This window comes from Episyrphus balteatus, chromosome 2 (genome assembly GCF_945859705.1).
Source record: "Episyrphus balteatus chromosome 2, idEpiBalt1.1, whole genome shotgun sequence".
NCBI lineage: Eukaryota > Metazoa > Arthropoda > Insecta > Diptera > Syrphidae > Episyrphus > Episyrphus balteatus.
Genome location: NC_079135.1, coordinates 103,431,157 through 103,454,530, shown reverse-complemented (window position 1 = coordinate 103,454,530; position 23,374 = coordinate 103,431,157). Strand labels below are relative to the sequence as shown.

Genomic DNA, 23,374 nt, shown 5'->3' with positions numbered 1-23,374 from the left:
CTTACCTTATTATGTCCCAAATACACTGTAATTTATTTGATTTAAAATATTAATTTGTTCACCTTATTTTGACTTAATACCAAAAAAACACCCTAATTTTCAATCGAAAATTCACGTGTCAAAATATCAGCTTTTTTCAAAAAGTCGGTGGGCATTTCGTTCGTTAAAATGTCTATTTTCTGATGGTGTAAAAAAAATTTTACATTAGTATACTATAGAACATGTTCTAGTAAAATTCAAAAAATGAAAAAGCTTGAATTCAAAAAAAAATTTTTATCATTGTTTACAATTTTGGCCTATTTATTCAAATTTACACTTTAATTACTCAAAAAACGTAAGATTAATCAATGTTACATGAAATCTAACGTTTTTTGAGTAATTAAAGTGTAAATTTGAATAAATAGGCCAAAATTGTAAACAATGATAAAAAATTTTTTTTGAATTCAAGCTTTTTTCATTTTTGGAATTTTACTAGAACATGTTCTATAGTACACTAATGTAAAATTTTTTTTACACCGACTTTTTGAAAAAAGCTGATATTTTGACACGTGAATTTTCGATTGAAAATTAGGGTGTTTTTTTGGTATTAAGTCAAAATAAGGTGAACAAATTAATATTTTAAATCAAATAAATTACAGTGTATTTGGAACATAATAAGGTAAGTTTTCACCAAATTTCGTAGAAAAATGTTTGTTTTTGAAAAAGATAAAAATAAAAAACCAAAAACTCGGTTTTTTGAATTTTTCACATAAATTTTGAGGTTATGTGAAAAATTGTTGATACAAAAGTTGTAGATGTTTATTACGTACAACTTTGCTATACAACTTTTTTCTATAGGATTTGTAGTTTTGCCGGAAATCGAGATATACCATTTTTTACCATTAAAAACTCAACCCACCTACTTCCCGAACTCGGCTCGCCCGTAATTTATTTTTCCTTTCATTCTTATCATATTCTCCTCCTTTTCCAATGGGTTTCATCCTACTATGATTTTTTTGTACTTTTTAATGTTTTTGAAGGCATCGGCACTGGTCTAATACGCTCCCAAAAAATTCAAAATCTTTTTTATTTTTGGCTTACTAAAATATTTTTTTTTTATTTAAGATGAGAATATTTTCTTTTTCTATATTTTTAAGAGTTTGATTTTTTTAGCAGGGTATTCATTTTTTTAAAGTTTTCAAAAACAAAAATTTTGAAAAAAAAAATGGCTTTTACGATACTCAAATCTGCTTTTTTTCTTTAATGTGATTTAAGGTGATCAAAAAACCATCTTTTGAATTTGAATAAACTAAAGTTTAACAATCGTTCTTCAAACTTAATTTTTTTTTTTTTTAAAGAATAATGTTAAATATTTTTTTATGACGGTGTATTGACAAAAAAAAAAAAAAAAAAAACAACTTACGAAGAACTTAATTTTTCGACCTTTTTATGGTGAATGTTTTTTTTTTGCTTAGAAATAATTTTGAAGAAGAAATAATTCGTAGTAAACGTTTTTGATTTTGATGAAAAATAGAATAAAATAAACAAAAAATTTTTTTCAAAATTGTTAATGTTGAAAAAGACAAAAAAGTGTTTGTTTGTGCAACATTTATTTAACATATATGTGACAGGGCTCATAATTTACTATTAATTCAAAATTATCATTATTTTTTCTAAATTTTGTGTTTTTTTTTTTTAATATTTTATTTATTTGTTGAAAGTTAGTTTTTAAAGATAGCTTTTGGTTCTGTTTATGAACTCCTTGATTTTTTGAGCAACTATTTCCCATATCAATACCACCAATGCAGTACCATACCCAATAGCAAGAGTCCACAATGGTCCTGAAATATTCGCAACGGTAAGTGGAATTGGTGGATACTTTTGAAGATGTCCCGATGCCAAATCAAACATTATACTTTGAGTTTTTCTATCCAAAAAGTAATAAACGTGCTGAAAGAAAATATTACATACAGTTCAACTAAAAATATTTTTAGAAATTAAAAAAGAAACTTAAAAAAATTATAATCTTGCTTCTATAAAGGCTTAAATGTATTGAGTTACTAAGATAATGAACAGTCTTACCTTCCTTTCCCAAAAATTTTACAATCCATGTTCCAAACACCATAAAATATGCGTATTAAATGAATGCATCATTGGCCAGCCTTTAATAGAAAATCCCCTCGAAAAATCATAATACAAATCATCTTTAGTCATCTGTAATTTAAATTAATTTATTAAAAATTGTAATTTTGACAAAACTTAATTAAAAACCAACAATTAAATGATCCAAATTGCCATCTCTGACAAAATCACCAAAACTATAAATCCCACCATGTAAACGTTCCAATCCGATACCAAAATCACCCTTATAAGATGCATCTCTCAACTCTTCATGGCTCGCGTCAACAAATTTTTCTCTCATTGTTTTCTCATGCGGAATATTTGAATAGAGTATGGTATAGATCCAAGCTCTTGACGGAGCTCCCCATTTCCAATCAGTATCTGCGAACTTTTGTATAGTATCGACAGGTTCAGTAAAAGCTGGGATTGTAAGGAGTGATTTTAATTGGCCACTATAAGTGTTTTCCAATGTTAGACCAGCGAGGAGTAAAGTACTTAAAAAGAATCGTGCAGCGAAGCGATCCAATCTATTAGTTAATAAAAAAATATAAATTCAAAACTTTAGATGATTTTGAGGAAAATATTTAAATATTTAATGTATACAGGGTGTTTCATAGTCACCAACATAGGCAAAAAATTATGGGTTTCTATGGGGAATCTAAGTCGAAACATAAAAACCAAAGAACAAAAAAAAAAACATTTCTTGGCCGCCGCACCACAGCCGCAGGCCGCACCACCGTCTTTTGGCGGAAAATATCGCCGCACAACAGCCGCATGCTTTCATTTTATATTGAAAATTTCGGCTCACCACCGTGATAAATAATTTTGGATTAAAAAAAACTGTCCGATGAGAAAAAGATTCGAACCAAAAATAGAATTTTTGATCATAGTGCGGATATTGTGTGGATTTTGTGCGGAAGAAAAAAAAATTTAATTATGTGCGTATGTGGTGCGGTGGAATTAAAATTTTTGACCATGCTCAGGATGTGGTTTGGAGGTGGGTTAGAAAATTTTGATCATGGTGCGGTTCTGGCGGTAATATCATTTGTACTCAGGTTTTTGACTGTAGTGGTGGAATACCCTATATAGTATATAATTATACTTACTTTGACTGCGAAAAAGATTGTTGAAAAAAAATAGCAACCATTTGAAACTGAGTCAACTCATACGAGGATACATGATCAAAATGGTGTTCTTTCAAGTCATTTTCATGTTCCATCAAAAAATTATAATACATTATCACATGCATTACAATGGCACTAGCAAAAATCGACACAATTATCAAAGTCCATATAATTTTGTTGAAAGGTAAAATTATAGTCATATAAGCTGGGTAAGGTCTGTTCAAAAAATAAGAAAAATATATTATTCACCTTTTCTGGTTTAATTAAAAAAAAAAAAAATACTTTGGTGCTGGTGCAAGTATTGGAATTGCTGATTTAGCAATTGCAAATGAAGTTTCAAAAACATGACTAAACCAATTGTAGACGCAACCAATTCCAAATTCAGTTTCATGTCGATACACAGAGCCAAGCATTCCATCAGATGAACCATTTTCATAAATATCACCCCAATTATCGTTACCGTCTGTAGAAAATCTCTTATTCTTAATCAAAATTATTAAAATCAATAATTCTGAAAACTCACATGGGATAACTTTTAAAGTGCAATTTCTGAGTTGACAAAATGACAAAACAATATCAGCTTCAGTTCCGGTATAAATAACACTTTTCTTTGGTTGCATTGGATCTATATTATCCACATCCCCCAAACCTTCAGGCTACAACATAATTTTAAGTTAATTAGTAAGGTTTAAATTAAGTACTTTAAACTTTATGTTTTCAAACAAATCTATTTTGAATCTCAAGATAATTACTATACAACATTATAAAACTTAATTACCACAGAATAACTAACAACATACGGAATGTATGTGACTGATGAAACTTCCAAAACTCTCCCAGCCATATTTAGAATTTTATTTGGGTATAGTTCAACATTCTGGGCAAATTTTCCATTCCCCAAATAAGTATCCAAATGCATTGGTTTAAGGTTATCTGAAGGACCGATAAACTTTTGTGTCCATAAAGTTAAATTAGAAGTGTTTCTTGCATAACACGAAACAAAAAGATGGTGAGGATAAACTGTAAAGTAAACCAATATTTTTAAAAAAAGGGGAAAACTTATGGTCAATTATATTGTTAAGATTCAGAAAGTTTTCTAATTCCTAGCCATTTGAAAAATCGGGTAACAAATGTTTAAAGTTTAGTGAAACGAGGATAACCATGAAGATGGTTTTTGATAGTCTCTGGTCTTTGGGTGAATGTCCTGCAAATATGTATGTTCTAAAAATCCTTTCTTATTTTTAACAAAATGTAAGACTGGGTCACACGTTTTTAGTGGAAAGAGCAACGTAGTTATGAATACCAGAGTTATGTGCGTCAAAGTTATGAAAAACCGAAGTTATGAAAGATCGAAGTTATAACACCAAAGCTATGAAACTTGGTTTTTGGGTTGGCAACCATTGAGAGGAACGATATACAGGAGGAAATTACCATAAAGCTAGAGCGTGTAGGTTGAGTCAAGACAAGAAAAAAAATGTATGGGACGGGGGCAATTTTCTAAAAAAGTTACTTAATTTGAAAAAAAAATTATTAAAAATCAACCAACAAAAACGTGCTGTACCTTTTTGTAAAGCCAAAAATTTGTTTTTGTATCTTGTTTTTAAATAAAGCTGTGTAATTCATCAGATTCTGAAAAGTTAATTTTCATTTTTAGATCCAATTATCTGTTTTGTTTAAAATCAAATAAGAGCATGAATTTTGAAAACTAAATTAGTAGATACTTAATTATAATTACATATATGTAGCTAATTTTGAAAAAAATTAGTTTTAAATTTAAACTATGCCATAAAATGTCTTTATTTTAATTTTTTAGGTTTTTGGCTTTACAAAAGGGTATAGAATGTTATTGTAGGTGTTGATTTTTTGTAGGACGATGATTTTAAATAATTTTTTTTTTAAAGTAAGTAATTTTGTTTTAATTGCCCCGCGACCTCCTCCTGAACCACCCTGTACATAGTTAAATATTCCATAAAAAAAAATTGGAAAACAAAAATTGGAATATTTTTTTTTAACATTTTTGAAAAAAAAGTTTCGAAAGCGGTATCTTTAAAAAATACAAATTAACGACCCTAATTTCTCGGAACAATGGTGTTTGACCACTTTTGTGAATTTAAAAAAAATATGTAAAAAACTTTTAAAAATTAAATTTTCAAAAAAAGGGGAGTTCTTAAAACCACCATTTTTTAACGTACTACCAAAAATTTAATATAAATATAAACTTACGTTTCAAAATTTTGTTTGTTAAGACATCTTCTGGGTTTTCATCCGCCGACAAAAACAAATATAACTTATCCTTCAAACGTAGCACTGTGTTTTCTGTTGCATACAAACGGGCATCTAGGAACTCAGAGATATTTGGCAATACAGTTATGTATCCCTGTTTATTGACAAAAATAGAATAAAATTGTTTATTCTTGACAAAACGAAACCAACCTCTACACCTATATCCGCATATTTGAGTAGCAATTCACTCAGATTTTCCTGTTTCGCTGTATCAATCCAATGAATGCCAATAACGAATTGTCCCTGTTGAGTGAGATTTTGAAAGGATGCCTGAACCGAATCCAATAAGAGACCACTTATTTCACTTGTTGAAGAAGAATTGTAAGTAATGAGGATACTTAGAAAATTTGAAAAGTATTTGGTGACTGTGGAATATGCAAACAAAAATATAAAAATAATGTCTTGTTTTTTTCCCATGTAAAAATAACTTACTCAAAATACTAACAAGCTTCATGTAACTCATGATGATTGCTGACATTATGATCTCCCAGAGTAACTGTGCTATCCTTTTTATCGGATTTTATTTAGCCAACAAATAATATCATACAGATATGGCTAAAATAAATATAATTGAACTTTCCACAACAAATCATTTATAATTGAAAAGTTTGTTATTTTGTACCTGTACCCTGTACCCCTTATTTGGATTTGGTAACATTTTGTATAATTCAGGTACATTGAAATATTTTGCAAGCTAATAAATTATGAAGAAAGAGCTAAAAAAAAACTTTTTATAAGCATTATGACACGAACAGGATTATTGTTTATAAGGAAAAACTAGAAATAATTTAAATGGGTGAACGAAATCTAATTCAGTCAATGATGGGATTGAACTTCAGTCTCTACCTATTGGAAACCTAGTAAACACTCAATAAAATAAATAGATAACTTATTTTCAACAAAGATTTAATCAAATAAGAATCGCGTGATTTTTCGTAAAAGCACTTTTTAGTTAAAAAAAAATTGCCATTGTACCCGAATTTGTTTTTCGGGGCGTATGTTCTACTTTACTGGTGGATTTTATGTCCTACTTTTCCCAATATACTGGGTCATAAGTCAAATTTGGGACTTATGTCCCATACGAATTGAATTCGGGACTTATGTTCCACACTACTGAGACATAAGTCACCAATGGTTTTTTAACTAAACTGTGCGTTTCCCTGCGGGTGTTTAATTCAAATTAAAAGGAATTTGCAACCACGGGGATAAAGTCCGTGGCAGTTAATACACTGAACCATTTGCAGAATTTTTAAAACCGAATCTCGAAATGATGTATAATGCTTGTCAATATTCTGTAAAAAAGTGATTCCTTTTCAACCTATTTAACATCTTCGTGATGAAAGTGGGACTTAATATAACATTCAGAGGGAACAAAAACAATAATTTTTTTTCGGAATTAGATTCCCACCTAGCATGGGAACTAACTCCTTTTTACTAAAGTGAATCTAACTAACTCCCTCAATGGACTTAGTTCCCGTGGACTTTTAGTTCCTTGCACCGCATGATACCACCTCAAAGATAGTAGTGAAAGGGATTCAAATGTTTAAACAATGAGGATCTGGTTTAATGATATGCTATTTAAATGATGAAGAACACTATTTTCTTGCTAATAAAATGGAAATAAAAATCTTAATTTATTTACTTATTAATAAACCAGACCGCACATGGATTAGAAAGAAAAACATTTAAAAAAATAAAAATTAAGACAAACATTTTGTCGGGCGAAAAACACGATTTCATGACCATATTTTGGACTAATTTGACTAATAACACGGTGTTACAAAAATGAGGTTTTAAAATATACGCGGGCGGAGACCTATCACGTTTTGTAGAGCTAGTCGCACTGATTACGAAAAGGTATTTAAAAAGTCCCTAACACCCCCAAAATCTGGAGTTAGGGGCAAAAAACGGTTTTTTTGACCTTCAACCATTGAAAAAAATCTAGCTTTGTCAAATTTTTACCCATTTTCGATTTTTTTACAGTTTCTGATAGGAGAAATATAAATATACCTTTTTAAAAATGTATAAAACGTGTATCTCGGCTAAACCACCTAGAATTTATAAGCTGTCAAAGTTCAAAAATTCCATTTTTTTCGTCATTTACCCAACTTCGACATCAAATTAAAGTATATATTTTCACAACAACATGCTGTTTTAAAAATATATTCTAAAATAATATTTATTTCCAAATCAAACGAGGTATTTTTTATGAAAATCAGTTTAAAAAAAAATTTTACGATTTCAACCCAGATACAGAAATTCGAACTTTTAGGTATAGAACAAAAATGTTGTTTTGGCATGTAGTAGGATAACTTGGGCGACAGGATTTGATAACGGGTTTTTGTAGAGGAGTTCAATACAAACATTTTTTTCTTTGGGAGAGGGGTCTATCTCCCCCAGTTTAGGTGGGAGGGGCAGTTTTCTAAAAAAAAAATTTTCAAAACAAAAACAAATTATTAAAAAACAACGGCAACACTTACAGTGATAAATGATACCATAAAATAAAAACAAATAAAAACAAAAAATATTTTGAAAAAAGAAAAAACTGGTAAAATAATTTTTCAATTTTCTCAAAAACTAGAAGACATAGAAACATATAGTTTTCACCCATTGATACGGAATCAATTGAGACAGTTTTCTATGTGAGTAATTTCTTTATTTAAATTCACGGTCTGGACAAAAATAGTATAAAATGAGTTTTAAAATTTTTTTTCACCTATTTTTAACTTTGAAATCGATTATTTCAAAAATTATTTTTTATAATATATTGATTTAGAAATTAAAATTAAATGTACAATTTTTCCTTTCGGAAATGGTATCATTTATCACTGTAAGTGTTGCCGTTGTTTTTTAATAATTTTTTTTTTGTTTTGATATTTTTTTTTTAGAAAACTGCCCCTCCCACATAAACATGGGGAGATACTATTATAATAGTATTATTTTCATTTAATTTTTTTTTTTTTAATAAAGCACACACTAAATAAATACAAAAAAAAATGACAGAACGTCAGTCATTCCTTCAAAGTGATGCTAATTTATCAAACATTTGTGGTAATTATTTTAAACAGACGGAAAATTTTATTTTATCACATTAGACTTTCGCACAAATGTGATGAATAATTTAATAGTATGGTATAAAAAAGCGAGTGAATCCAAGCTGCGCTGCGTAACGTTCGAAAAATGTCATCTTTTGAAATTAATTACACTTGTATAGGACGATTACAGCGACACGATTTTCAATGTTACAACACTGCATCGTTGTAAACTACTAAAATTAAAAAAAAAAATTCTATAAAAGCGAAGAACAGGTTAATTAACGGGTAACATTAAAAGAGTGACACCAGTGATTGATTTAAAATAATTGACAATAATTCATTTAGAATGGTAACAATATACAAAATACATTATGACTAAACTACACGCAAAAAAATGATCGTTTAAAAACAACGTAAAACTCGTGTAAAATTAACAGAGAGAGATTGTTAATATAGACCCTGCAAACTAACCCCGGTTAAAAATACACGAGTCGATTCGATTATTCAAAATTGTTTAATCTTACCCACTTTTTCGGTTGAATTTTACTAAAATCTCAAATTTTAACCGATTTTCTTGATCAATATAAACAAGTTGATCGGTTAAAATAACCTTCTAAAATGGTAATTTTAAATAATTTAACTTAACCGAGGCGACTACGTTGATTTTAGCAATGAGAACTACGTAGTTTTTAACCAAGACTACGTTATTTTTAACACATTTTATTTTAACCCACCGAAAAAACCTCTCGGTAGGTCCATTATTTTTCTGCTTGTAAGATATTTATCAAAACGCTCTTCTTTTATTTTTAAATGTTTAAAAATTTGTACATGTTAAAAACTTTTGTTAAAAAAACGGCTCTAACGCTTTTTAAATGTTTTGTTATAAAAATTCTAACTAATATTGGTGATCAAATTCATTTAAAATGAGGTTTAGTACTTTTTTTTATACATAAACTAGCTGACCCGGCGAGCTTTGTCCCGCCTTAGAGGATATAAATAAGATAATGGCCTCCTTAAATCCCACCTTCTTAAAACAATATGATTTCCGCTTAAAATAAGTGAACTTCATTTCATTTTCATAAAAAAACCCAAAAAAAAAAATAAAAAATTTAAAATTATAGTCAGACTTCAGCTTTAGTTGCAGTTTATCGTACTACTTATTTCTAACAGTCAGATATCTAAGTTTTTTTTTTGCAGTATTCTGAAAAATTAAGAAAATAGTACTAATTGTATGGAATTTTGAATTTTGCAAAGTTTGGACCCCATAAAACGTTGAAGATACATTTAACAAAAAAAATTTGCATATTTTATAAAAAATCCATATTTTTCTTACAAAATTACTTGCACTTGAAGGACATTGTTCCCATAAATAATCTAAAGTAGATAATTTAATCAGATAAATGTATTTAAAAATTGTTAGGACAATATTTAAGCACTCATTTATTTGTTCTTATAAACAATATAATTATACTGTTCGTGTCATAATGCTTATAAAGTTTTTTACCTGTTTCCTTCATAATTTATGAGCTTGCAAAATAATTCAATTTACCTGAATTATGCAACATGTTACCTTATTACCTGAAGACACAAAATAACAAACTTTTCAATTATAAATGATTTGTTGTGGAAAGTTCAATTATATTTATATTAGCCATGGTATAGATCCATTATAATTCTAAACAATACTTTCTTTGTTAGCAAAATAAAATTCGATAAAAAGGATAGCACAGTTATTTAGGGAGATCATAATATCAGCAAACATCATGAGTTACATGAAGCTTGTTAGTATTTTGAGTAAGTTATATTTACATGGAAAATATTCATGTTCGACAAAAAATAAAACAAGTTAGGTATTATTTTTATATTTGTTTGCATATTCCACAGTCACCAAATACTTTTCAAATTTTCTAAGTATCCTCATTACTTACAATTCTTCGTCAACAAGTGAAATAAGTGGTCTCTTATTGGATTCGGTTCAGGCATCCTTTCAAAATCTCACTCAACAGGGACAATTCGTTGGCATTCATTGGATTGATACAGCGAAACAGGAAAATCTGAGTGAATTGCTACTCAAATATGCGGATAAAGGTGTAGAGGTTGGTTTCGTTTTGTCAAAAATAAACAACTCTACTCTATTTTTGTCAATAAACAGGGATACATAACTGTATTGCCAAATATCTCTGAGTTTCTAGATGCCCGTTTGTATGCAACAGAAAACACAGTGCTACGTTTGAAGGATAAGTTATATTTGTTTTTGTCGGCGGATGAAAACCCAGAAGATGTCTTAATAAACAAAATACTAAAACGTAAGTATTATAATCTTTGAAAATGTTTTTATTTTTGGATTTTCAACAACAATAGGTACAAATATCTATGCTCATTCGTACAAGTACAATGAACACAATAAATCTTGTTTCTTCACTTGCAATAGGTACATATAGCGTATTACGTTTCAAGTTATGAATTAAGTTAAGATGACATACAAAAATCTGGGTTGTAAAAAGATCAATTATACGAAAAAAAAGGGATCGGGTCAAAATTCTGGCTTCAAAATTCTGCTTTTCAAAATTCTGCTATTTTTCTATTCTGCTTTTCAAAATTCTGCTATTTAAAATTCTGCTTTTCAAAATTCTGCCAGCATTATATTTGAACAAAAAAATTCTGCCAATTCTGTTTTTTTTTGTATAGCATATGCACAGGCTAAAGAAAAATACACCTCATTAATGTAATTCAACATTGGTACTTTCCTAAATTTTTTTGTTTAAGTGTCGCAAATATTTTTTAAAATGCATAGACTGACTTTCTTTCAAATAAAACCTATGTTTAACTTATTGGAACCGATGTTGTTTGATACAAAACATTCCTTTTCTTATTCAAATTTTTGAATATTCATCTTTATTTGATAAATTAAAAAAAAATTTAATTATTTTCGGAAATGTATTAAAAACTTTTTCTTAATATTTTCAAATTATTCATTTATAAAACAAAAATTAATTTGCTTTCAAAGAATGACAAATTATGAAGGTACAGGGGCGGACTGGCCCACCGGGCAACCGGGATTTTTCCCGGTAGGCCCTCGGGCAAGAAGAAAATTTTTAAAAGCACTTGAAATTCTATTTTGTAAAACAAAACTTTCTCATAAAATACTCGGTTGATAGTCAATATAAACATATTGTGGCCTCCTTTAAATCTTTCGAGGTCCACAGAATTATTTTTGAGGCCCTTTTATTAAATGTAGGCCCCCTACAGATCTTTGAAGGCCCACCGAATTTTGTTTGTGGCCCTTTAGTCAATGTAGGCCCTCTTTCGATCTTTCAAGGTTCACAGAATTATGCTTGTTGCCCTTTTAGTAAATGTAGGCCCATTATAAATCTTTGAAGGCCCACCGAATTTTGTTTGTGTCCCTTTAGTCAATGTAGGCCTCCTTTCTATCTTTCAAGGTTCACAGAATTATTCTTGTGGCCATTTTAGTAAATGTAGGCCCCCTATAGATTTTTGAAGGCCCACCGAATTTTGTTTTTGGCCCTCCTTTCGATCGTTCATGGTTCACAGAATTATGCTTGTGGCCGTTTTAGTAAATGTAGGCCCCCTATAGATCTTTGAAGGCCCACCGAATTTTGTTTGTGGCCCTTTAGTCAATGTAGGCCCTCTTTCGATCTTTCAAGGTTCACAGAATTATGCTTGTGGCCCTTTTAGTAAAAGTAGGCCCATTATAGATCTTTGAAGGCCCACCGAATTTTGTTTGTGGCCCTTTAGTCAATGTAGGCCTCCTTTCGATCTTTCAAGGTTCACAGAATTATGCTTGTGGCCGTTTTAGTAAATGTAGGCCCCCTATAGATCTTTGAAGGCCCACCGAATTTTTTTTGTGGCCCTTTAGTCAATGTAGGCCCTCTTTCGATCTTTCAAGGTTCACAGAATTATGCTTGTGGCCCTTTTAGTAAATGTAGGCCCATTATAAATCTTTGAAGGCCCACCGAATTTTGTTTGTGTCCCTTTAGTCAATGTAGGCCTCCTTTCGATCTTTCAAGGTTCACAGAATTATTCTTGTGGCCATTTTAGTAAATGTAGGCCCCCTATAGATCTTTGAAGGCCCACCGAATTTTGTTTTTGGCCCTCCTTTCGATCTTTCATGGTTCACAGAATTATGCTTGTGGCCGTTTTAGTAAATGTAGGCCCCCTATAGATCTTTGAAGGCCCACCGAATTTTGTTTGTGGCCCTTTAGTCAATGTAGGCCCTCTTTCGATCTTTCAAGGTTCACAGAATTATGCTTGTGGCCCTTTTAGTAAAAGTAGGCCCATTATAGATCTTTGAAGGCCCACCGAATTTTGTTTGTGGCCCTTTAGTCAATGTAGGCCTCCTTTCGATCTTTCAAGGTTCACAGAATTATGCTTGTGGCCGTTTTAGTAAATGTAGGCCCCCTATAGATCTTTGAAGGCCCACCGAATTTTTTTTGTGGCCCTTTAGTCAATGTAGGCCCTCTTTCGATCTTTCAAGGTTCACAGAATTATGCTTGTGGCCCTTTTAGTAAATGTAGGCCCATTATAAATCTTTGAAGGCCCACCGAATTTTGTTTGTGTCCCTTTAGTCAATGTAGGCCTCCTTTCGATCTTTCAAGGTTCACAGAATTATTCTTGTGGCCATTTTAGTAAATGTAGGCCCCCTATAGATCTTTGAAGGCCCACCGAATTTTGTTTTTGGCCCTCCTTTCGATCTTTCATGGTTCACAGAATTATGCTTGTGGCCGTTTTAGTAAATGTAGGCCCCCTATAGATCTTTGAAGGCCCACCGAATTTTGTTTGTGGCCCTTTAGTCAATGTAGGCCCTCTTTCGATCTTTCAAGGTTCACAGAATTATGCTTGTGGCCCTTTTAGTAAAAGTAGGCCCATTATAGATCTTTGAAGGCCCACCGAATTTTGTTTGTGGCCCTTTAGTCAATGTAGGCCTCCTTTCGATCTTTCAAGGTTCACAGAATTATGCTTGTGGCCCTTTTAGTAAATGTAGGCCCATTATAAATCTTTGAAGGCCCACCGAATTTTGTTTGTGTCCCTTTAGTCAATGTAGGCCTCCTTTCGATCTTTCAAGGTTCACAGAATTATTCTTGTGGACATTTTAGTAAATGTAGGCCCCCTATAGATCTTTGAAGGCCCACCGAATTTTGTTTGTGGCGCTTTAGTCAATGTAGGCCCTCTTTCGATGTGAATACATTGTATTTGGAAATGAAGTATGAAAATAATAAAATATGTTATACATTTAATAGGCCGTTAACAAATGGATTTTCTTATCACATGTATGGAAAACAATCCCGACCTTGCCAAACACCCAAGTCCAAGCCAAGGCTAAATCCAAATTGCTTTGGAACATTTTCGCAGACACTCTCAATGCAAGTGCACCTCCGGAAAAATACATCGATGGCTGGAAAAGCGCGTACGTTCTTTTAAACACAAGTATAATTATATTAGGTATTTTCTTATTTATGTCCACTTGTGAAAAATCTACAAATACACTCTGAAAACACATTTTTAGCAAAGTTTAGAAATTTAATTTACTTTTTTTTCGTTTGTTTACTGAGCCAATTTTGACAGTCACAAATAGGAGTGAAGTTAGTTGCGCTTGAAAAAGGATTTTTTTTTCCTGTTTCATCTGGTACAATTTCTTTTATGCGTTATCGTTTTATAGTCGCTCTTTGTCGCGACTATCGTTTGTCGTGGCTATCGTTGTTTTGCCGTTCGTTTCGTATTATGTAATAGGCCCCCTGAACAAAATTAGGGAAAATTAAAATTTGATACTTTTAAGGAATTCTATAAGTCGTCAAAATAAATAAAATCTGTTTTTGTAATTAATTAAACACCGTTTTAAATGATCTTTTACGCAAAACTAAGTACCTATGCTATTTGATATCTTCCATGAAAAGGAACTTTCAGAAAAAAATTCGAAAATCGTTAAAGCCGTTTTATAAAAAATAATTTTTTATATATAAAATTTTTCTAACATTTTCAAAAAATATAGTTGGTATGCCATTTATAAGAAATAATAAAACGAAATTTCCATAAAATATATCAACCCGTTTTCAAAAAATCGATTTTTCAAAAGACAGGTAGGTACGGTTAGTTTTGGCCCTAAATAAAATTTCAATTTGTCCTCCAGGGAATCACCCAAAACTATTAACTACCAAGTTTGAAAAAAATCGCTCTATTAGTTTAGGCTATAACTTGCGGTACTTACAGACGGACAGACAGACCAGAATAGCGGGACCCACTTTTTTAGCATGCTCTATCATCTTAATGTCATGTCTGATTGTTATCTCAAGTCCGATTATTTTTTCGAATTTTTAACTTGCCCTATAGTACAATATCGCAAGTAAAAATGTCAATTTGTCCCCACCTTTCGAGACAAACCGGAACCAGTTATAATATTGAATTTAATATAGCCACGGAATTCGTTAGAACATCATTTTTTAGATAATTTTATTGTGAATAAGACTGTTAAAATGAGTAAAAATGGAGCTATTAAATATAAATGGTACCAATCTCTTTTCCAAGATGGCGGCTGCTTTGGACATCCTACCATCCCAAAAAATTGACTTTTATGATAAGGACATTCACGAAAATACATTCCACGAAAAAAATTTAGTCCTGCGAAAAATGCGATTTGATTTACTAATTTGCCTGGGCTATAATATCATTCTAGAACGTTGTGTTGAGATTAAATAATAATAATAACATTCTACATTAGTCAAACAAATTAAGATAAAGATTTTTTCGATTTGTATTTGTATTTTTGGAAGAGGTGGACATTTATGAAAAGTGACATTCGATATATTGATATATAAAGACCTTATATTAGATATATAAAGAATACATACACTCCGCTTCAACTGAATAAGCACACAAATTTTCAAAGCTATTTTGTCCATTTTTTCCTAAGATTGATCTTTCATGTAACATTTGATGATGTTTACAGTTAGCTTACGATGTTGAGAAACCAAATCGGAAAGAATAATTCTCAAAGTACCGCTATTTTTTTTCGTGTTCGCTTACAAAGCGTCCCGTATGGAAAAATGCAGTTTTTTTTTGCGTCAACTGAATAGACACACGGTCTTTCAAGGTCAATATCTTCGCTGTTTATGAGAGTTTTGAGGTGTTTGGCATACCAAATCAAAGGTTGAAATGTTCTCAGTGAGATTTTGTCATTTAATTAAAATTTAAAAAAAAGTAGTAGATTAAAAGCTTTGAATACTGTCGACAGAGCTAAAATTAATTTGTTAACGGAACAAGAACTGACCGGGTCTGCTATAGCTACCAAAATTGATCGGAGTTTTAGTGTGTTGCCTATTCGTACCTCAAAAATAAAAGTTCGTACAGGAAAAATATGAATTAAGGTAAAAAACGGCAAAAATAGCAGTTAATCGACGAGAAATTTTGAGATCTGCCTCCAATTCATTTGACTCTGGGGCAAAAATCAAACAAAAAGCTGGTGTTTCTGCAAGTGTTTCAACACTCCGCAGAGTAATTAACAGCACGGATCATTTTAACCCATTAAAAGTCCAAAAGAAACCAACTTTAAACAAGCAACAAAAAGGTATTCGTTTAGAATTTTCTAGACTCCATATGAGCTGGAAAAATGAGTGACGCAAAGTGGTTTTTTTTCATTTAAAAAAGGTCAATTTTGATGGCCCCGATGACTTCAATTATGAATCCATCAAAATTAAACTTTTTCAAATGAGAAAAACCACTTTGCGTCACTCATTTTTCCAGCTCATATGGAGTCTAGAAAATTCTAAACGAATACCTTTTTGTTGCTTGTTTAAAGTTGGTTTCTTTTGGACTTTTAATGGGCTAAAATGATCCGTGCTGTTAATTACTCTGCGGAGTGTTGAAACACTTGCAGAAACACAAGCTTTTTGTTTGATTTTTGCCCCAGAGTCAAATGAATTGGAGGCAGATCTCAAAATTTCTCGTCGATTAACTGCTATTTTTGCCGTTTTTTACCTTAATTCATATTATTCCTGTACGAACTTTTATTTTTGAGGTACGAATAGGCAACACACTAAAACTCCGATCAATTTTGGTAGCTATAGCAGACCCGGTCATTACTTGTTCCGTTAACAAATTAATTTTAGCTCTGTCGACAGTATTCAAAGCTTTTAATCTACTACTTTTTATTAAATTTTAATTAAATGACAAAATCTCACTGAGAAAATTTCAACCTTTGATTTGGTATGCCAAACACCTCAAAACTCCCATAAACAGCGAAGATATTGACCTTGAAAGACCGTGTGTCTATTCAGTTGACGCAAAAAAAAACTGCATTTTTCCATACGGGACGCTTTGTAAGAGAACACGAAAAAAAATAGCGGTACTTTGAGAATTATTCTTTCTGATTTGGTTTCTCAACATCGTAAGCTAACTGTAAACATCATCAAATGTTACATGAAAGAACAATCTTAGGAAAAAATGGACAAAATACCTTTGAAAATTTGTGTGCTTATTCAGTTGAAGCGGAGTGTACTTTCTTTTGACTTAACTGAAAGTAACACCCACTTAACGTTTTAAAATGAATGTTATATAACTTAGCCCTGTACATTTTTTTAATTTTTAATCACTCAAATAAATTTATCCGCCTGTTCACAGATTATAGATCAATAAACGTGAAAAAAACTTTATATCAAGAAACAGTTTCTGCTTATCAACTTTTCTTTTTAAAAATTTTAAAAGTGAATTATGTATTTGTGGCCCTTTTCCTTAAAGTCCCGGGAGGCCCTTTGACACCCAGTCCGCCCCTGTGAAGGTAAGTAATCAAATAAGCAGAAAATTTTTCAAGAAGATGATTTTACAAATTTTTGCAAAACAGAATTTTGAAAAGCAGAATTTTGAAAAACAGAATTTTGAAAAACAGAATTTTGAAAAGCAGAATTTTGAAAGCAGCATTTTGTAAAGCAGAATTTTGAAAGCAGAATTTTGACAAAAGAATTTTGACCCCGGCAGAATTTTGACCCCAACCCGAAAAAAAATCATTTTTTTATTTAAAACAAAAAAAATCAATTCCGAAAACTCGTTCTTAAGGAAATAAACAGCATCATAAATTTGATTTTTTTATTTATTAAGATAGATTTTTAAAAAAGATTTTTCAAATCGTTAGAACATTTAAAAAAAAATTATTTTTTTCATAAATAATTTTTTGAAAAGTTTGGCATTTTATCGTTCTTTATTGTTAAATTAGTTCTTACAACAAGTCTCTATTCAATTTAAGGGCTGCAAATTATTGCTTTTAATCAAATCTTTATGTTTCAAATCATTAAAATTGATCAATTGATCAAATCAAATCTTTATGTTTCAAATCATTAAAATTGATATTCTTTTTATATTTTTTTTATGTTTTAAATCATTAAAATTACTAGTTTTTATGTTGCAAATCATTAAAATTGCTCAAACGTTTCTCGCTCTTCCATAGCGCGCGCTTTTTAACATTTTCCAAACCCTTTTTTAATTTTTTGCAGAATTTTGAAAAACAGAATTTTGAAAAGCAGAATTTTGAAAGCAGAATTTTGTAAAGCAGAATTTTGAAAGCAGAATTTTGACAAAAGAATTTTGACCCCGGCAGAATTTTGACCCCAACCCGAAAAAAAATCATTTTTTTATTTAAAACAAAAAAAATCAATTCCGAAAACTCGTTCTTAAGGAAATAAGCAGCATCATAAATTTGATTTTTTATTTATTAAGATAGATTTTTAAAAAAGATTTTTCAAATCGTTAGAACATTAAAAAAAAAATTAATTTTTTCATAAATAATTTTTTGAAAAGTTTGGAATTTTATCGTTCGTTATTGTTAAATTAGTTCTTACAACAAGTCTCTATTCAATTTAAGGGCTGCAAATTATTGCTTTTAATCAAATCTTTATGTTTCAAATCATTAAAATTGATATTCTTTTTATATATTTTTTATGTTTTAAATCATTAAAATTACTAGTGTTTATGTTGCAAATCATTAAAATTGCTCAAACGTTTCTCGCTCTTCCATAATTTAAAAAAATTTTTAAAAAATTAAAAAACAAAAAAAAAAAAACTTAAAACATTTAAAAAATTTTAAAAAATATTAAAATTTTTAAGTAATTGAAAATTTAAAAAATTTAAAATTTTAAAATTAAAAATTTAATATTTAATACTTAAAATTTAAAATTATATACATACAAATTTATTCCTTATATCTATGTTAATATAAGCTTTTGTCTAATATTTTGTATAATATTTATTTATCTAATTTATTATTTCAAATTTATTGTAAATCTTTTTGATACATCTTCTCTTTATATAATTTTATTTATTTTTCTGAAATGTCATTTCCGGCAGACGGCAGCATTGTCATGTCCGTATTTCCAAAAGAAAAAAAAATTGTAATTTATCTAATGAATAAAGGAAGAATCTAATCTAATCTAACTTATTAATAAACATCTAAACTCAATGACTCGTTATCAAAAATTCGATTTTTTTCAAAAAAAAAAAGAAATGAAATGTAAATGTAAATGAAATGAGTGTGATAAACTAGTTAGTTGATATTTTTGAAAGTTGTTTCACTTTTTTCCGATTCGTTCTGAAGTATTCCAATATTTTTGAAAAAATTTTAAAAATTGGGGTCTTAAGAGCCAAAAAAACCGCTTTTGACCAAGTCCCCATTTTTTCGAAAATTTAATGTTTCCGGGCTTAATATCTTGTTCATAATGATATTCCAATCTTTTGGACCTCTAAGATCAATAGGTATTTCGAAAAAAAATCTGGCACCTCTTTTTTTTAATTTTTTAGTGTTTGTATTTTTTTTTTTTTCAACTTTTAAAAAGTGTTCCAATAACTGTTCCGAAAGAATTGAGATATCGCTTTCGAAATTTCTTTTTTTTTTCAAATAAAATAAAAATAAAAAATTCTCAATTTGTGTTTTCCAATTTTTTAAATCGAATATTTAACCATTTTATACATAAATCTGAGTCAGTTTCAATGTTTTACAGTAAGAGTATCAACTCGAAAATGCATTTGCAAAGAACATCGTGATGTTTTAACATTTTCAAAAATTAAAAAAAAATAATAATTCTAGTTCAAATTTTAAATTTGCTTAACTTAATTTGGCTTTGGAAAATTGCTAAAACAAAAAATGAACTACGTATTTGAACTAACAAAAAAACGATTGAAACAAAAAAAAAAAAAATTGGAAAACAAAAATTGGAAATTTTGTTTTTAGTTAAAAAAAAAAAAAATTCTTTTTTGCAGGACATTAGCCCACAGATAAAAAGCGGTATGACTATCAAAAACCATCTTCATTTAAACATTTTGTTTTCCCTTTTTTCAAACGGTTAAAGGAATTAAAAAACTTTCTGAATCTTAACAATATAAAATTTTTCTTATTTTTTTTTTTTTTTAATTTTGGTTTACTTTACAGTTTATCCTCACCACCTTTTTGTTTCGTGTTATGCAAGAAACACTTCTAATTTAACTTTATGGACACAAAAGTTTATCGGTCCTTCAGATAACCTTAAACCAATGCATTTGGATACTTATTTGGGGAATGGAAAATTTGCCCAGAATGTTGAACTATACCCAAATAAAATTCTAAATATGGCTGGGAGAGTTTTGGAAGTTTCATCAGTCACATACATTCCGTATGTTGTTAGTTATTCTGTGGTAATTAAGTTTTATTATGTTGTATAGTAATTATCTTGAGATTCAAAATAGATTTGTTTGAAAACATAAAGTTTAAAGTACTTAATTTAAACCTTACTAATTGAGTTTAAATTATTTTGTAGCCTGAAGGTTTAGGGGATGTGGATAATATAGATCCAATGCAACCAAAGAAAAGTGTTATTTATACCGGAACTGAAGCTGATATTGTTTTGTCATTTTGTCAACTCAGAAATTGCACTTTAAAAGTTATTCCATGTGAGTTTTCAGAATTATTGATTTTAATAATTTTGATTAAGAATAAGAGATTTTCTACAGACGGTAACGATAATTGGGGTGATATTTATGAAAATGGTTCATCAGATGGAATGCTTGGATCTGTTCATCGACATGAAACTGAATTTGGAATTGGATGCGTTTACAATTGGTTTAATCATGTTTTTGAAACTTCATTTGCAATTGCTAAATCAGCAGTTCCAATACTTGCGCCAGCTCCAAAGTATTTATTTTTTTTTATTTAAACAAAATAAGAAGTTAAACATTTTTTAAAAATCTATTAACAGACCTTATCCAGCTTATATGACTATAATTTTACCCTTCAACAAAATTATATGGACTTTGATAATTGTGTCGATTTTTGCTAGTGCCATTGTAATGCATGTGATAATGTATTTTAATTTTGTAATGGAACATGAAAACGACTTGAAAGAACACCATTTCGATCATGTATCCTCGTATGAGTTAACTCAGTTTCAAATGGTTGCTATATTTTTTCAACAATCATTTTCGCAGTCAAAGTAAGTGTATTACAGAGTGTTCCCTCACCACAGTTAAACCCGATTAAAATTTTAATTCCGCAGCACGGTTTTTTGAGAGTCGCACAACTCCGGAACGGGTTTTTTAAAGCCGCACCACATCGAGTAATTTCTGTTTCGCCGCACCACGTCCGCACCAAGATCAAAAAATTTTTAATGCGCTGCACCACACCTACACGGTGATAAGAAATTTCTATTCCGGAGCACCAAATATGCACCATAGTCAAAAATTTCTATTCCGCCGCATCACCGCCGCACAACATCCGCACCATGATTAAAAATTCTTTTCTCGGTTCAAATCTACTTCTTATCGGATAGTTTTTTTTTTTTCATTTTTCAATTAAAAATTATTTATCATGGCGCTTCGAAATTTTTCATATAAAATGAAAGCGTGTACGACTGTGGTGCGGGCGGTCACGAATTTTTTTTTTATTTTTTTTTAAATACATATGTAATTTCTATTTTTATTCATTTCGAGTTTTTTTTATGATTTTAGGTAAAAATTTCTTCGTAGAATCCCGTCAGAAACCCATAGTTTTTTTTCTGTGTTGGTATACAGTAAATATTTAAAAATGTTCCTCAAAATCATCTAATGTTTTTAATTTATATTTTTTATTAATTAATAGATTGGATCGCTTCGCTGCACGATTCTTTTTGAGTACTTTACTCTTAGCTGGTCTAACATTGGAAAACACTTATAGTGGCCAATTAAAATCACTCCTAACAATCCCAGCTTTTACTGAACCTGTCGATACTATACAAAAGTTTGCCGATACCGATTGGAACTGGGGTTCTCCGTCAAGAGCTTGGATCTATACCATACTCTATTCAAATATTCCGCATGAGAAGACGATGAGAGAAAAATTTGTTGAAAAGAGTAATGAAGAGTTGAGGGATGCAACTTATAAGGGTGACTTTGGTATCGGATTGGAACGGTTGCATGGTGGGATTTATAGTTTTGGTGATTTTGTCAGGAATGGCAATTTGGATCAGTTAATTGTTGGTTTCTTTTAGATTTTTTTTTTTTTTTTACTTAAAATTAAAATTTTGATGAAATTAATAATTTTTAAAATAACAGATGACGAAAGATGATTTGTATTATGATTATTCGAGAGGAGTTTCTATTAAAGGGTGGGCAATGATGCATAGTTTTAATACGCATATTTTATGGTGTTTGGAACATGGATTGTACAATTTTTGGGAAAGGAAGGTGAGAATGTTCGAGTTTTAAAAACTCAAGACATTTAGTTGAGAAACTAACAATTTTGCTTCTATAAAGCTGTAAAGAAGCCTTTGTATAATTTTTTTTATTTTGCTAGATATATTTAAATAACCAATATCTTTACTTTTCAGCATGTTTATTACTTTTTGGATAGAAAAACTCAAAGAATAATGTTTGATTTGGCATCGGGACATCTTAAAAAGTACCCACCAATTCCACTTACCGTTGCGAATATTTCGGGACCATTATGGACTCTTGCAATTGGATATGGTACTGCATTGGTGGTATTGATATGGGAAATAATTGCTAAAAGAAGCAAGGGTTTCATCAATAGAACCACAAATTCTCAAGAAAAACTTACTTTTAACAATTAAGGAAAAAAAAGTCTACCTAAATGTATTTTATTTCAAAAAAAAAAATCATAATTTGAAAAAGAAAACAAAATGTTCACTTCAAACTAAGAAAGTCTATCACGTTAAATAAATTCTGTGCACCATTCGGTCAGAATTTGTATTTGTCTTGCATTCAATAAAAATAAAATTTTGAAAAAATAAATATTTTTTACATTTTTCTTCAAAATAATCTAAATACTATAAATAACTTAATTTTGTCCTCATCATAACGGCTTCGATAAAAAATATTCTGTTAAAATAGGTTAGGTTTTTTTTTGTTTGAATGACTTTCCTTGAACCAACCGTACCTACTTATAACGAAATTGAAAAAAGAAAGGCAAAATATGGAAAATTGCATTACCATGCTTTGCATCAAACCGTATTATTTTTATAACAATACGGGTTGACAGATGAAAAAGAGCTACCTAAAAAATACCTTGAAAATAATCTGAAATCTGAAAAAACTTCAGATTATACAGTAAAATTAATTTATTAAATTAATATATTTTTAATATTTGATATTTTTAAAACAGTTGGCTCTACGTTCTCATAGTTTTTTTTTATACCACAGGTGTTTAAAATTTTTCTTTACATATTTTGTTTACAAATTTTTAGTCTATTGCTTTGTTAATAATGTAAATGTTGCTACAAAATTTCTTTAAAAAAAATGAATATCTTAATTTTAAACTTTTATGGCGTATTTTATGAAATTTTTTGTAATAATAGTGTAAAGTTAGAA

At 29.9% G+C, this 23,374-nt stretch overlaps 2 protein-coding genes across 2 annotated transcripts; one reads left to right on the top strand and one right to left on the bottom strand.

Annotated features, from left to right (window-relative positions):
• Positions 1-1,740: 1,740 nt before the first annotated feature.
• On the bottom strand, positions 1,741-5,985 carry LOC129909618 (uncharacterized). The gene is made up of 10 exons (XM_055986690.1): positions 5,940-5,985; positions 5,658-5,872; positions 5,448-5,601; positions 4,003-4,244; positions 3,748-3,880; positions 3,507-3,687; positions 3,207-3,440; positions 2,255-2,627; positions 2,062-2,193; positions 1,741-1,929 (listed from the first exon to the last, which is right to left on the bottom strand). The coding sequence occupies exons 1-9, from the start codon at positions 5,983-5,985 to the stop codon at positions 2,080-2,082; spliced, it is 1,692 nt and encodes a 563-aa protein (XP_055842665.1). The 3' UTR covers positions 1,741-1,929; positions 2,062-2,079.
• Positions 5,986-10,299: 4,314 nt separating this feature from the next.
• Positions 10,300-22,617, top strand: LOC129909617 (uncharacterized). Its single transcript, XM_055986689.1, has 10 exons — positions 10,300-10,336; positions 10,427-10,638; positions 10,695-10,848; positions 19,968-20,209; positions 20,332-20,464; positions 20,525-20,705; positions 20,770-21,003; positions 21,648-22,020; positions 22,100-22,231; positions 22,375-22,617. The coding sequence occupies exons 1-10, from the start codon at positions 10,306-10,308 to the stop codon at positions 22,615-22,617; spliced, it is 1,935 nt and encodes a 644-aa protein (XP_055842664.1). The 5' UTR covers positions 10,300-10,305.
• Positions 22,618-23,374: the final 757 nt, after the last annotated feature.

Excerpts from the sequence above, each read along its gene's own strand:
- LOC129909618 (XM_055986690.1), bottom strand. The coding sequence starts at position 5,985 with ATGTCAGCAATCATCATGAGTTACATGAAGCTTGTTAGTATTTTGA. Across the intron at positions 5,873-5,939 it reads GAAGCTTGTTAGTATTTTGA|TCACCAAATACTTTTCAAAT; the intron begins GTAAGTTATTTT and ends CATATTCCACAG. Across the intron at positions 3,881-4,002 it reads ATGTTGTTAGTTATTCTGTG|CCTGAAGGTTTGGGGGATGT; the intron begins GTAATTAAGTTT and ends ATTATGTTGTAG.
- LOC129909617 (XM_055986689.1), top strand. The coding sequence starts at position 10,306 with ATGAGTTACATGAAGCTTGTTAGTATTTTGA. Across the intron at positions 10,849-19,967 it reads AATAAACAAAATACTAAAAC|TTTATCCTCACCACCTTTTT; the intron begins GTAAGTATTATA and ends TTTACTTTACAG. Across the intron at positions 22,021-22,099 it reads GCAATTTGGATCAGTTAATT|ATGACGAAAGATGATTTGTA; the intron begins GTTGGTTTCTTT and ends TTAAAATAACAG.